The sequence below is a fragment of the Lissotriton helveticus genome, chromosome 3_2, assembly GCF_964261635.1.
Source record: "Lissotriton helveticus chromosome 3_2, aLisHel1.1, whole genome shotgun sequence".
In the NCBI taxonomy this organism is placed as follows: Eukaryota; Metazoa; Chordata; class Amphibia; order Caudata; family Salamandridae; genus Lissotriton; species Lissotriton helveticus.
In genome coordinates, this window is record NC_136062.1 from 251,347,138 (window position 1) to 251,363,447 (window position 16,310).

Sequence of the window (16,310 nt, forward strand, 5' to 3'; positions counted from 1 at the left end):
ACGGACGGGTACTGTAAGGTGCGAAAAAAAAAACCTCTCCAGGTCGGCCATATCCCCACACCGGCACTCAAGGAGGCGGGTCTCAGGGGCTGCCTGTGTGCTGGAGGCGAAGCTGTGAATAAACAAATGCTCAGTGTAGTCCAACCAGAAATGCGGGGGATTAAGAGAAGTTTTCGTGACAAGAGGCAAGTCGATTTAAGCACCACAATGAAATGGATTCAAAAAAAGAAGAAACACTTTTGCTGCAAATGTCTTTGTCTGACATTTTTCTACTCCAAAATGCAGCCTCAGGAGGAGAGAAAAAACGTTTTAAAATACAAACAATAAATACATAACTAAATTAAGCAAGACGGAGTAGTCGCAAAGTGGCCAGATTGGTTCTATTTACACTGAAAGACATTAGCGGCACCTTACAGATTTTGCCAGTAAAGTGCTACTATTCTTTTCATGCTATTTGCTTTTCAAGCAAAAACACTCATTGATTTCTGAATAATGAGTGTAAAAGCGTTAAGTTGTGTTCCCTATGAGTGTTTGCTTTTTTCCGGTATGTTGTTACTTTTTTCAGGCAGCATATTACTGTAGTGGAGTAGTGTGGCTCACTGGTTAGAGGCGGCAGGCCCGAGAGAAGAAGTCAGCCTGGGACCAGGGTTCAATTCCCGACGCGGCAGGGTCGTGGACCTTGGTCAGCGGACTCGATAATTCTCGCTTCGGTGCTTACTCTAATCAGGGGTTCCACTCGGCAACTCTGGGCATTAGCTTGCCTAATCTCCACAACGGCCCCACCAATTCCGGGGATGCCTGGCTCCACCTTGGGGACTCCCAGCAAGGGACCATCCCACAGGGAAAGCCAGGACGGGTTCCCCAGAGTTATACAGCGCCGGGATGCCCCGTTGCTGGGGCAGATGTGCGCTTTACAAGTATACTACATTTACATTTACATTAGTGCATAATTAGAATTGAATTGCTTCCAGGTGTTTAGAGCGGGGCACAAATGGGTTGCAGCTCAAGGCAGTGTGAGTTTCTCTCAGTGGGGCAGTATGGTGGTCAGTGGGGGAGAGGATGTGGCTCCCTGCCGATGACAGAAACTGCAAGGCTCTGAGACAAATGGCTTGTGATAGCACTTTTATGCATATTTGGGACATTCTGCAAATGGCAAAGTTTTCAGATGAATGTATAGTGTTGACCAATAAAAACTGAGCGCATGTGTGCATTGTCAATTTAAATAAAAGTGGAAAAATACTAGCTGTAGCGTCTTTTGCTTGTGGCAAAAATAAATGTGGATGAATACAGAAAAAATGCCCCAAACATAAATATGGGTAAATACAGACCAAAATTTAAAACAAAAAAAAATACCATAAAACCTGGAGGCCTAATTATAAATTACTATCTTAAGTAAAAAAAAAATCAACATTTTACATCACAAACTATAAAACAAAAGCTTAATAACAATTATACTGACAGTATTACCACCTAAAATCTATATTTTCCTTAAAATATATTAAATGAAACAAAAAATTATATGTTTTACTAGTATATTTAAGTAAACAATATAAAGAAAATTATATAATTTAAAATGATAATATAGGCCTAAAAAATGATATTCTTGAAAACAATATTATGCTTCCAGGTGTTTAGAGCGGGGCACAAATGAGTTGCAACTGAAGGCAGTGTGAGTTTCTCTCAGTGGGGCAGTATGGTGTTCAGTGGGGGAGAGGATGTGGCTCTCTGCTGATGACAGAAACTGCAAGGCTCTGAGACAAATGGCTTGTGATAGCACTTTTATGCATATTTGGGACATTCTGTAAATGGCAAAGTTTTCAGATGAATGTATAGTGTTGACCAATAACAACTGAGCGCATGAGTGCATTGTCAATTTAAATAAAAGTGGAAAAAATACTAGCTGTAGCGTCCTTTCCTTGTGGCAAAAATAAATGTGGATAAATACAGAAAAAATGCCCCAAACATAAATATGGATAAATACAGACTGAAATGGCAAAAAAATAAATACCATAAAACCGGGAGGCCTAATTATAAATTAATATCTTAAGTAAAAAATAAAAAAATAAAAATTTTACATCACAAACTATACGTCAAAAGCTTAATAACAATTATACTGACAGTATTACCACCTAAAATCTATATTTTCCTTAAAATATATTAAATGAAACAAAAAATGATATGTTTTACAAGTATATTTAACTAAACAATATAAAGAAAATTATATAATTTAAAATGATAATATATGCCAAAAAAATGATATTCTTGAAAACAATATTATGCTTCCAGGTGTTTAGAGCGGGGCACAAATGGGTTGCAGCTGAAGGCAGTGTGAGTTTCTCTCAGTAGGGCAGTATGGTGTTCAGTGGGGGAGAGGATGTGTCTCTCTGCCGATGACAGAAACTGCAAGGCTCTGTGACAAATGGCTTGTGATAGCACTTTTAAGCATATTTGGGACATTCTGCAAATGGCAAAGTTTTCAGATGAATGTATAGTGTTGACCAATAACAACTGAGCGCATGTGTACATTGTCAATTTAAATAACAGTGGAAAAATACTAGCTGTAGCGTCTTTTGCTTGTGGCAAAAATAAATGTGGATAAATACAGAAAAAATGCCCCAAACATAAATATGGATAAATACAGACCGAAATGGCAAAAAAATAAATACCATAAAACCGGGGGGCCTAATTTTAAATTACTATCTTAAGTAAAAAAAAAAAATTAAACATTTTAAATCACAAACTATAAAACAAAAGCTTAATAACAATTATACTGACAGTATTACCACCTAAAATTAATATTTTCCTTAAAATATATTAAATGAAACAAAAAATGATATGTTTTACAAGTATATTTAAGTAAACAATATTAAAGAAAATTATATAATTTAAAATGATAATATAGGCCAAAAAAACGATATTCTTGAAAACAATATTATGGGACAAGATATTTCTGTGTTAGGGATATTTTTGACATGATATTTAAGTATCATAATATTAAAAACTCAATATTTTGTATAAACACCATGTAAAGATGTCGAGGAGGCCTGCTTCACAATGACATCCTCCTGTGAAAAATAATCCAAAGTTTAACAACAGTGGGTCAATGTGGATGAAGTCACACATGCTTGGACTTTCTTTGTGTTAACTTTGCTATTATTCACCTTATCCAGGCTTTTTTGTATAGCCATGGAATACATCATCTCATGGTATTGACGTGTATACCACAACACTGTATCAAATACCTAGTTGGCAGAAAGATGCCGCTCTAACAGTGCAACCCATTTCTCACACAAGTCAACACCCGCAACAGCCACAATGATAGAACAATGCTTTGCTCAGTCGCATCCCAATGTGCACAGAATGGCACCATGTCATCTATTTGGTAAAATAATGCCCCTTTCCAACAGCCTAGCACACATCTCTGGTCAGATGTGGATAACCCTTATAATACATAAATAAATATATACATATATGATATATATATTCGCACACAATTTTGTCCCTTCTAAAGCCCTGGGCCCGTAGAAAGGTGGTGCACTGTACCGGCGGAGGCTGCAGGTCAAATTTAGTCACACAAAGGTCCAAGAAAGCGCACACTCAGGAGGGTCACAATGCAGTGCTGGGTTTATTCAATCTTGTAATGTGTTTCAACTGCAGACAGTCTTGTGTGTGAACAAGATTGTGACCATCCTGAGTGTTTACCTTCCTGGCCCGTTGTGGGATATATACATCTATATCTATATATATATATATATATCTCAAAGACCTCTCCTATGAAAAAGAAGCAGCAGCACTCCACAGCAATATAATCCTTTTTATTTCAACAGCACCGGCTGTCCTAATATATTTCGGTCACCATTGACCTTCTTCAGAGGTGAGCCGGTTTAACATCGCATGAGGGGCAGACGAAAACAACAAGTTAATCACCTCACTTTAAAATACTCTCCCCCTATTGGACGCCCAGATGGGTTGGAAATGTGCAATCTGGTACTTGCTGTTTACTGTCCACTTTAATGATTAAATCCTCCAGTGGATGATGTCGGGAATTGTGCTGCAATTTCAGGCGCCTTACGTCTTTTGTCAAGCCCACTTTTAAGGCAACTAAGATCCATGACGAAGTCAGTCTTCGGCGGAGCCGTTGCCCTCTGCTTTCCGCGAGCACAAACAAGGGTTCACTTTCCGGCAGGTAAAGCGATCTTGCTGGCGGTGCTTGCTGACAGCATAACCACGCCGTTTAACATCACTCAAAGACCTCTCCTATGAAAAAGAGGCAGCAGCACTCCACAACGATATAATCCTTTTTGTTTTAACAGCACCGGCAGTCCTAATATATTTCGGTCACCATTGACCTTCTTCAGTGGTGAAACGGTTTAACATCGCATATGGGGCAGACAAAAACAACAAGTTAATCACCACACTTTAGAATACTCGCCCCTATTGGACGCCCAGATGGGTTGGTATGTATAAATAAATATATCTCAGCTTCCTGGATTCAAAGGGTAATCGTACCTGTAAATGAAAAAGCCCTCGCAGGGTCAATTCCGTCAATTTATTACACGGAATAGTTTCAAGTTTCAAGTTTCTTTATTTCCTGCATAGTTACTTAAAATCATTGCAATATTTCTGCATAAAATACAAAATTATATATAACATTTTCAACAATGTATGTATGATTTCCTCCATTTTCGCTACGTTTTTGATTATTAAATTGTGAAAGACTATTTTTAGATTACAACCAAATTAAGACCCATCGTTGGCTAAATCTTTACAAATTAAAATTAGAATTAATTGTAGACATAATATTTGTCTTTATATCTGGATGCTATCAAATGTAGTCTCGTATTCCTAGGACCAGCCATAAATTGCTTTTTGCAGGTCATCATGTTTGTATTAGTCAAATTTTCTCCACTGGATGCGTGGATAATCTCTTTACTGCTGGCATTATATCCTTATAGTGGTCTGGTTTGGTACATGTTCCTGTGAGCGGTGTACTGCAGTACCAAGGCCTGGTTCAGTTTTTGTTATTTTGGACATTTTTTGTTCAGCCAGCATAAGGAATTTTACCAGTCTGCAGTTTAGTTGTGTGTTTTCTGGGTTTAGGCAGGCTAGCACCGCTTGCCTCCTGGTACAAATGCCTTTCTGTTTGAAGTGTTCTTTGAGAACCTGTTGCCGTGCTTGGTGCAGTTCCTTACGTAAGCAGATTAGGTGTAATATGTCGCCTTGTTTGGTTTTGCACAACCTGCACGGCTCTTGCGCTAGTGTCCTTAGCCATAGTGGAAAATGCTGAGCGCACGGAAAGATTCCCATCCTATGCCTCAGAAAGTTCAATTTTATGGACTTAGGGTAACCGTGGTTGAAAAATGGTTGTGGAGCCAGTGATTTATAGGAGTTAAGGGTCATCCAGCCATGCGATCTGTTTGAGAAGTTTGCTTTGTCCTCGGCCAAAGAAATTTGTTTTAAGGTTTTCCAGACCATGTTTTTGAAGTTGGAATAGCCAATTTGCGCATCCCATAGTTCTGTGAGTTTGGTAGATTAAAGGCTAGCTGAAGGTAGCTTTTGGCTTGGAAGTGCTCCTTGTGCTTTACATCCTGCACAGCAGATAGTTTAACGTGTTTGTGGTGGCACTTCTAATCCTATGCAAGCAAATTATATAAGCGCCATACCTAGCTAGATCTTTTCATAGGAGGCCAAACTCCAGCCTTATTTGAGCGTGTGATGTAGAGGACGGAAGGCTGAACATGAATAGGGCACAAACAGACACATTTCGACTACTGCCTTTCTCGATGTCAATCGAGCGCTCCAAGACCGCCCTTCATTTTATCTACAGCCGCTCGGCATCACATTATCCTGACAGCATGAAAGTAGGACAACTTTTCTCCCCCGAGAAATCCCGCCATATTGGAGTGTTTCCCAATTATACATATGCATTGCATCTTACTATGCATCTTTATACATACACATCCAAAATTTGTAATGCATTTTGCAATAACCCAGTCAAATCTTGGGTAATATTATACAAGCTAAGGGGAAAGGGAAGAGACACTTTACATTACGTCCTGTATGGGCCAATTAAAAATAGCACACCAATATATATCAGGGGCTTACAGTTCACTCACCTTGACAAAAACACAGTCCTCAAAATTATTCTTAAAGAAGTTATTCCTGTAAAGAAGGCATGCAAAGTACAGAAAAACACAGTTCTCTTTATCCAGTCCTGCATCCTTCACCATCTACAATAATTGGCATTTGCAGAATATTACTTTGTTTTATGATGTCTGCTGGCATTTTAAGACCTATTGTAACAGCATTCAACGGATGACCGCTTTAAACCAATCAGGATCATCACTAAACACAAAACGGAGTAGTTATCTCTAACACCAGACATAATAACACCCCACTATAATGTTTATGTCAATAAGCATCCCAAAAGTGACACACCCAGACTTAGAGTTCGCTCTATGGGTGTCCAAATGGCAGAAATGCTGATAACATAACGTTTCACAAACTAAGGTACAGTATCATGCCTATTTAAGATGCTCCATTCTCATTGTGTTACAGGCGTGGTTTATGGGTATGGGTATAATAATATAATAATAATGAAAGCAGATGTATAGAGGGCATGGCTACTTCAATGAAGCATCTCTTTGCTAGACCTTCGCTCCAACAAGAGCTGCTCATATGGGAGATTAATAGCATTGGGTTAAAAGCCAAGTTTTTAAACAAACCAAGTTTCTTAAAAGAAGCTTCAGATGGTGCCTGCCGGATATTTAAAGGCAAAGTATTCCAAGTCTTAGGAGCCAAATGGCTTAAAGAGCTGCATCCAATTCTAACTTTTTGGGACCAGAGCTTACCTGTCGTCAGATGATCTTAAATTCCTAACTGGGACATAAGGTTTAATCTTAGACTGAAAGTACCAAGGTGCAATATTTGACAGATCCTTATAGCAATAGCAAAGAGGTTTGAAGGCAACTCTTTTCTTAACAGGGAACCAGTGCAGTTCTCTCAAACCGGTCACACTAGAGGCGTGCCTGGGAAGTTTCAACAACAGGTGCACTGCAGAATTTTGAATGTGCTGTAGTCTAATGAGCCATTTTTTGAAAGCCAATGTAAAGGGCATCACAATAATCCAGACTGGAAATAACCTTGGCTTGAAATTTTGGGCTGACAAAGGTAAAACTCCCAAAATATTCTTAAGGATTTTTAATATTCCAAAACATTTTTCAGCTAGAATATTTACTTGATGATCTAACCACGTATGAAGTAGCCAGATACCAAGACCATTTGGTTGTTAGAGGTCCCAAGCCCCCAAGCGGTGGATGAAATGTCAGGCTGATTGCCCAAAAGCAGTGACTGTTTAACTTTAGACAGTTATTGTCCATCCAGTTTGCTACTTCCAAGAGGCACATATGAAACTCAGAAGCAGCATTTTTACTATTTTGAGAAAGTGATAATCAGCTGTGTATCGCCAGTGTATGAAATGATGGTAAAGTTGAAACATTCAATGATATCAGTCCAGGGGCGAACATCAACATTAAAATGAGTTGGACTCAGGGAGTTACTCCTTGGCACAGTGTTAGTGTTTTTGAGTGGAACAGTTTTTGAGAAACCTGAAACGTTCTGCCTTGCAAAAAAAAAGTCAACCCATAGCGGAGCCTCGTTGCCAAAATCACTTTCCCACAGTCTTTTTAACAGGTTATTATGAGAAACAGTGTCAAAAGCAGCAGTGCTACAGGATCTAAGATGTACCGCATCGATTCAGTGGCCAGTTGCAGTGCAGATTCAGTGCTGTAAGATGAATGAAATTCCAACTGAGTATTATGTAGCAAATTTTTGCTTACTGAAAAGTTGGAGAGTTGCTTATTTACATGTTTCTTGGAGATCTTAGAGCAATGAGGTAACAGGGAGATTAGTCACTAGTTCTCCAGCCTCAGATAATCAGATATTCAAGAAGAGGTTTATTTAATACAGGACTACCATTGCACGTTTCCATCTCTGGAGAACACAGCCCATGGCTAGCGAACAATTCAGAATGTCACATACAACTGGATAAATCACCACGGAACCCTGCTTCAAAATAGATGGAGACCCAGGGTCTAAGGGAGAGCCAGATTTAATAGAAGAGCATAAAAAAGCCAAACCAGCCAGCTCAATAACATAACATTTCAAAAGTCCAAAGTATCGTCAGATGTGTTAAACCAAACACTCGTCATGGGAAGTTGTTTACATCAGCTAGAAATGAGAATTTCTATATTTTGAGAGAAGATCGAGCCAGTTCATTAGATCATTGCATCTCTCATCCAAGGGCGAGATAGCAGAGGAAACTGAAAAGAGTAAGGTTGACAACTTAACTATGGAAAAGATCTCTCTGGCTGGCTGTATTTTGATTGCATAACATTCTCTGCAGGATTGCTTAATTGAATGATGATAGGCTGCATGACTTTGTTAGAATCTTTGTAGCAACATTTCAATTTTTTTAAATTTAAAACATCATCCAGAGTATGAACGAGGTACTCTTCTATTTTATTATTAATTCATGTCCAGAAAACCAAATACCCCTTTTACATATTAGTCAGGGTATAAAACAAGATGACATACGTATTTAATTTAATTTTTGTATGATTTCTATCATACATTCTCAGACTGGCTCCAGTGTCCTGATTTTTTCAATTTTTTGGGGACTTAACTGCAGCTGCTCAAAGCAACATTTCCTCAATCACTTTTGACTAAGATGTCCATAGTGAGATCCTGCCCCCCTTGCATCTGGCCATTAAATCCACATGTACAGTTGTCATTGTAGCAAATACCATTTTTACATTTCAAATATAGTCAGTTCAGGGTGATTGGTTTTTGCCTGTTAATTCAACGGTGCGATCAACCCTATTTTATATGCAATAAAGGAACTCAGCTTAGTTATCACTTAGGACAACTCCATACAACGTCTGACAGTTCTTACAGTCTTCTGGCAATCAAGAAACCTTTTTTGATTAGCATCAAGCAGAGTTATTACGACTCAGGTTTCTTTAGTTACTTCTATCAATCCCTTGGTTTGTATTGTAGCTCAATATTTGAGAAGTGGTGCATCTTTCCAAGGCCAATATTGAGAATTACTCTACATTTCAATTGGAAAGGTCTATGCCATTCTTTAATGCCTGCCCTTAGGCAAGTAGTTGCCAGCTTCTGAACTGTCATTAAATACATTATTACACTTTTCTTAATCAGTAGTAAAACAATTCTTATGAGAACAACTCACTAGCTTCTTAATGTTTAAATATGCTAACCTCATTATCTGTATAAATATATTTGTTCATTGTTAATCGACTAATTAGCTATGTGCCACATTGTGCACACGTGGTCTTGTGATACTCAATTGACCTCATTGTCCTGAGGTGATCTTGTTTTACACAAGTTATTTTATTGTACTGGGAGCAGCCCGGACACGCACCGACCACGCACGCAACCTGGGAGTCATCCTCAACTCAGCACTCTCCATGACCAAGCAAGTCAATGCAGTCTCCTTCTCCTGCCGCAACACCCTCCCCATGCTCCGCAAGATCTACAGGTGGATCCCGACAGATACAAGAAGAACAGTCACACAGGTTCTCGTCAGTAGCAGATGCGACTATAGAAATGCCCTCTACGCGGGAGCCCCGGCTAAGCTCATCAAACGACTGCAACGCATTCAAAACGCCTCTGCACGTCTGATCCTCGACGAACCACGGCACAGCCACATCACCCCCCACCTGAGAAACCTGCACTGGCTCCCCGTCAACAAGAGGGTTTTCTTCAAGCTCCTCATCCACGCACACAAGGCACTCCACAAGACCAGCCCAGCCTAACTCAACAGACGACTCTTCTTCTTCATACCCAACCGCCAGCTCCGTTCTGCCGACCTCGTCCTAGCCACCGTCCCTCGCATCCAAAGAACAACCATCGGCGGCAGATCCTTCTCCCACCTCGCCGCCAGGACCTGGAACACCCTCCCACTGAGCCTACCACAGACCCAAGACCTGCTGACCTTCAGGAGGATACTCAAGACCTGGCTGTTAGACCAGTAGCGCCCCCCCCCCTTTTTTCCCCCAGTGCCTTGAGACCCTCACGGGTAAGTAGTGCCCTCTACAAATTCTTGATTGATTGAATGATTGATTGATTGTACACAAGTGGTCTTATTATAACCAAGTTAACTTGTTGTACCCCAGCAATCTTATTGTACTCAAGTGATCCTATTGTGTCCAAGTGACCTTAATGGACCCATGTGATCATATTGTACCTAAGTGGTCTGTTGAAATCGCTCCTGTAGAGTATTAATTGCATCTTTCACTCTTTTACAGACTATTCCTGGGGCAACTGCACTGGACAAGAACATTCCCGGATCCTCTTCGGGAAGGTACGGTGCCAGGCAGCTGGCATTTCATTCAGGATTGTCCAAACTACAGAAGCCTTTTTCTTTTTTCAGTATTGCCCACCTATATTAGATCTATTTCCCCATTGTTATGTTATGTTTAATTGTAGAGGATCATATCAGGTGGGTATACTGCCACTTTGGGGAGGGGAGAGGTGCTGCCCGAGCTGCGGCCTTTTGGAAGGGATACGTTATCAGGTTCTTCTAGAATTCTAGGAGTGAACTGATGGCTCTAATGTGAAGTGGAAGTTTGTTCCAGGCTTCACGAGCTGGGTACAAATAGTTGTGGAGCGGGCTCCAGCACTCTTGATGCACAAATGGAGGCATGCCAACAGCTGACAAATCAAGGAGATCTGGTAGGGATGTGAAAGCTGATGTGGTTGTTCATGTAGGTGGAACCTAGGTTGTGCAGTGCCTTGTATGTGTGAGTGAGTTGTTTGAATTGGTTGCTCTTTTAGATGTAGAGTCAGTGGAAGTCCATGAGGTGAGTGGATGTGTGGGTGCAGGTTGGGAGGTTGAGTGTCATCTGGCTGCTGTCATCTGGATGACCTGGAGCCTCTTGGTGAGTAGGGTGGGGATTCTGACATAGAGTGCATTCAAAAGGGATGTTCAGATTGTGAGGCAGTGCTCTAAGAAGCATGGCTCACTCCTATTGAGTGAGACTTGAGATGTAAGTCATTGTGGTATTTATTGGGGCGAGGATGTTTTATTTGATTTTTGATAGAATGAGCTGAGGTGGTAGACCATGAGGATCATTCACTCTAGGAATATGCAGAAATGCATCATCCACGCCCTTTTGAGTGTGTTGTTTATACAACAGAAACAATTGGGTATGTGTATGCCTTTGACCCTCATGTTTATACCAGTGGCTGTGTGGTTTCCCACCAAAGGGCAAGTGACTGGTAGTGTAGGCTGTGAAGGAAAGAGAGATATGCTTTCCTATTTAAGTGGCCCAGAATTGATGGCACTTGATCCCAGACTTAATTTTCTTGAGGTACCAGTGGAGAGAGTGCTCCATGCCATTTACCACTCCCTCATACTGTGATAAGACACCTTGTGATGCCCATGTGATGTCTTTGCTCAGAGGATAAATAAAGAGACAGTATGCAAGCATGGTGGATCATTGAAGGTACTCTGGAAAATGTTTCGTGAAGGGTAAACAAAGTGCCTAGTGACACTCCAGTGGTGATACTACCCTACCTCTGTCATGATCTCTCTCAAGAAGCCCCACAATTGAGGTCATGCTGTTAGTTGTTGTGGTTAGATGAGAAATATCAATGTATTATTATACAATGTTACTACACCTGTCCATTCGCTGAAAGAGTCCTTCAATATATTGAGCAGCTTGTTAGTTAGAGCGACTGATGAATCAACAGGTTAATGGCTTATGATTCTGTGCTACACCTCACACGAAATCCAATTTGGTATCACCTGAAAGTGTAGAAATATGTAACTGGTATTGACTTCCAGGCAAACACATCTTTTGTGAAATACAAATGTCCAGTGATTGTCAAGCTGGGTCAATAAGGGGACTGTGGATCAAGGTACGTATTGCATGTTGTGTATGACCAGTGTACATTGAGACGTTCACAACGTGGTGTCTACTAGTAAACAGAAAAGTTAGACCTTTAGTGTTATTATTTCAGAGTCACTATCAAAGCATTTGTGTTATTTCACATCATGCATAGCATGAAGATGAAAGCTGAGCTATACTATTGTTAACTAGGGGCAAATGCCCTGCGTCCTCTACTGCAGTGGGATCTAAGATTGTTGAAACCCCAAATGTAATTATTGAACGCTGTTCTATATTGCATTTAGCTTGGTAAATTGTAAGAATTATGACATAATGCGTGCCACTGTCATCTGTGTACAATGGTTCTGCTTTCTTTATGAATATCTTGGTTGTTTCCTCTTTGTTTTGATATACCTTTAGAAGAGTAGGTGACTCGCTCACTTTGTCCTGGTATACCGTTATAAATCTAGTGTAATTTGTAATTTGTAATTTGTGGGGGTATTTATAGAGCGCAACGTTCGCTCCGGAAGGAGCATCTTGGCGCTGATTTCCAGGTAGGATATCAAATCACATCCTGAGGGCTGAAGAATTAGATTTTCTTGGGTTTGGGACCTTAGGTCTTTAGGCATGAGGTTCCAAGCTTTAGTGGCCAGATGATTTAGGGTTTTGCCACCTTTGGTTTTCAGATTGAACCTGGCGGGAAGGATTAGATTGTCATTGGAGGAGCGCAGGGATCTGCTAGGGTTGTAGTGAGGGAAACGCTTGATGAGATATTTCGGGCCAGAGTTGTTGAATGCCATGAAAGCAACAATGAGAATCTTGAAGAAAATTCTTTTGTGAAGTGGGAGCCAGTGTAAAGATTTTAAAGCAGCGGATATTGAAGATTTTCTGGGTAGCTTCAGAACCAATCGGGCTGCAGAGTGGAGTACGCTTTGAAGTTTTTTAAGTGTAGCTTTCTTAGCGCCAGCCAGAAGACCGTTGCAGTAGTCCAGACGTGCGAGCACTAGGGCCACTGCTACGGTTTTTCTAGAGTCTATCGGTAAGAAGTAAAACATTTTTTTTAGAGATTTTATGATTCCGAAACATCGGCCAGCCACCGTCCTCACGTGTTGGTCGAAAGACAGATCGGTGTCGAACAGGACTCCAAGATTCCTAGCAGTTGTTACAGTCTGGGGAGGGGCAGCTGAGTCTTCAGGCCACCATAGGCCTGGACAGAAGTTGGTATTTGTTCCCATTGGGAGGATCTCAGTCTTGCTGGAATTGCATTTTAGATGGTTTATGTCCATCCAATGAAAGACAGCCCTCAGACAGCTTTTGAGGTTTTGCTCCGCCTCAGTCGAGTGTTCCTCTAGGGGCACAATGAGTTGCGTATCATCTGCGTACGATGTTACGAGTATTCTGAATGACTCAATCAGAGATATGAGTGGAATTAGGTAAATATTAAAGAGGAGAGGGCTCAGGATGGAGCCCTGAGGGACTCCAGATGAGACCCTCTTCTCCTTAGAGAGGAAAGGACCTAAGGCGATCTTTTGTGATCTGTCAGTTAAAAAGGACGTTATCCATGCCAGAGCCACCTCTGAGATACCGATATCTTTCAGTCTGCTAATCAGGATGGAATGCGAGATGGTATCAAACGCCGCTGTGAGGTCTAGGAGAATAAGGACGGCATTCTTCTTCTGATCCTGCAGCAGCTTTATAGAGTCTGTTAATTCAATCAGTGCAGTCTCCGTCGAGTGATGGGGGCGAAAACCTGATTGTTGGGGGTGGAGTACATTGTGTACTTCGAGATGGCTTTTCAGTTCTCTATAAACCATTTGTTCGGTAATCTTCCCTAGAGCAGGGAGAAGTGATATTGGGCGGAGATTAGTAAGCTCAGAGGGGGATTTATTGGATTTTTTCATTAGGGGTTTAACAATTCCCTGTTTCCACAAGCGAGGCACAGTTCCAGGGCTAAGGGAGGAATTCACAATCGTGTTAATGATTGGGTTCATCACGTCAATGAGTTGATGGAGAAGCCTGGGGGGGCAGGGGTCAGAGGGTGATCCAGATTTGCATGCCAAGATAACTTCTCTAGTTTGATCTAGATTGACTGGTGTGAAGTTTTTAAGACTTCCAACGGGAATTATTATTTTTTGGGCAGATTTGCTTGAAGACTGGGTTACTAGGGGTAAAGGAATTTTTTTTTGGATGGCATCGATTTTCTCCTCAAAGAAGTTAGCAATTTGGTTACAAAACTCTTGAGAAGGGGGAATTTCCGGTTGTAACGCTCTGGGCTGGATGAACGTCTTCACTATCGAGAACAATGTTTTTTGTTTCTGTTTGGACTCCTTGATGGCGTTCGTATAAAATACTTTTTTAGCTGTTTTAATGTTGGCATGATATAATTTCCTCAGCTGAATATATGAAAGTCTGTCTGCCGTGCAGTACGTTCTACGCCACTTGCGTTCGGCCTTTCTGCAAGATAGATGGGCTATTGCTAGATCAGAGGTAAACCAGGGGTCATTGGTCTTAGGTTTTTTTCTCTGTTCTTCGGGGACAATTGGGAGGTTCACGTGCTCTAATTTCCTGACAAATCCAGCTATGGAAGAGATTAGCGTCATGTTCGGCATCACCGCTGAAATCAGGGGTCTGAGATTGGGTAATAGGATTTAACTGGAAGTTTGCCTGTATCTCTTTCCAGTTGACGAGGTTATCCAGGTGTGAGCTGGGTTTACTGGTGGTCTGTGGACGTAAAGTTTTAATATGGAACGGGATCAGACTATGATCAGTCCATATTTGAGGGACAGGAGGTAGGGTTGTTAGAAGGGGGAGGTTAGTACAAACTCCATCAAGAGTATGCCCTAATAAGTGAGTGGGCTGAGTAACTCTTTGATGAAGGTTGAAAATTTCTAGGGTCTGTAGAAAGTTGTTGACATGTACGTCAGTTTTGGACTCAAGGTGTAAATTAAAATCCCCAATAAGAGTGAAGTGTGGGTATCTAAGGAGGAGATGACCCAAAGAGTCACTCAGTGTGTCCAAGAATTTGGTGGCATTACCAGGGGGGCGATAGATCAATCCTCCTGAGAAGGACGAGGATTCATTAAGTTTAATGGAGAAGCCAAGACCAAAGCCAAGTGTGACTCACCTACTTTGTCTTGGTATATTGTTATAAGACTAGTGTAACCGCCATACTTTACCCTGGCATAAGACTTGTGTGACCTCTCTACTTTGTCATGGTATACCATTATAAGACTAATGTGAACTGCTATTTTGTCATGGTATACCGTTCTAAGGCTAGGTGACTCACTTACTTTGTCCTGTTATGCAGTAAATCATATGTGAACTCCCTACTTCATCAAGGTATACCGTCATAATCCTAGGCGCCCGCCTACTTTGGCATGGTTTTGGTTATAAGACTAGAGTGACCTCCATGCACTGTCATGGTATACCATTGTAAGGCTAGTGCGACCCACCTACTTTGTTATGGTATACCATTATAAGACTAGTGTGTCCCACCTAATGTGTCATTGTATACTGTTATAAGACTAGTATGAGCTCCCTACTTTACCTTGGTTTACCGTTATAAGACTAGTGTGACCTCCTTATTTTGTCCTAGTATACCATTATAAGACTACTATGAAACCACTACTTTGTCATGGTTTACCTTTAAAAGACTAGTGAGTTTCCAGACATGCAGATGAGACCATTCTGAGCGGATTTCTCCTACCCAGAAGTAGCAGCTGGTATCCCACTGAGCTTGATTGCTGTTCTAAAAGAAAAGAAGTTCAGTTCTCATGGAGGGCTTTTCTCTCCATGTTTATTACTCTTTAGTTTGGGATCTGGAGGACGATCGGAGGAACTGGACCGCCTCCAGCAGCAGCTTGTAAAGGAGAGGCAGGCCACTCAGGAAAAAGAGGAGATGATCTGGACTCTGAAGGAGGTGAGAAGCAGCGGCAATATTCAAAAACATGCAAGCCTTAAGGCCATGCACCGGCCATACTTGCTTGAAATCAGTATCCTTTTAATCACTTCTTTCTAGGTATGTGTAAGCGATGAAGCAAGGTGGTGGGTTAAGCCATTTATACTGGGCAGCAAAATGAAAATTAGGGTGGAGACTAGGAGAGGCAATGAAGGGACAAGGCTAGAGATAATTGGGGATTGTTCTGCATAACAATCTTTACTGAGCCTTTGCTGGCCTAAAAATGTCTTGTAAATCCAAACTTATGTTTGCTTTCATGTGACTGTATGTGATACCCTTAAAACTATCTTTACTAGCCCCTTTGCAACGTTTATAATTAGAAGCTCATTTGTGCGAGATCAGTCGGTGTAGTTAGACCAGCCCACCAGTAGCCCCTGAAATTCTGAATGCACATGCAGGTGAGAGCGAGAGCACAAGCACAAATAAAGTTACCCAACTGG

The 16,310-nt window shown here is 41.1% G+C and overlaps 1 protein-coding gene across 2 annotated transcripts in view; it reads left to right on the top strand.

Moving 5' to 3' along the window:
* Positions 1-16,310, top strand: part of LOC144826621 (uncharacterized) — a 280,323-nt gene that overhangs the window by 185,399 nt on the left and 78,614 nt on the right. For both annotated transcript variants that reach the window (XM_078685143.1, XM_078685144.1), the window contains exons 16-17: positions 10,329-10,384; positions 15,723-15,831. In XM_078685143.1, the coding sequence (XP_078541269.1) occupies positions 10,329-10,384; positions 15,723-15,831 (165 nt within the window). The remainder of the gene's footprint in view (positions 1-10,328; positions 10,385-15,722; positions 15,832-16,310) is intronic.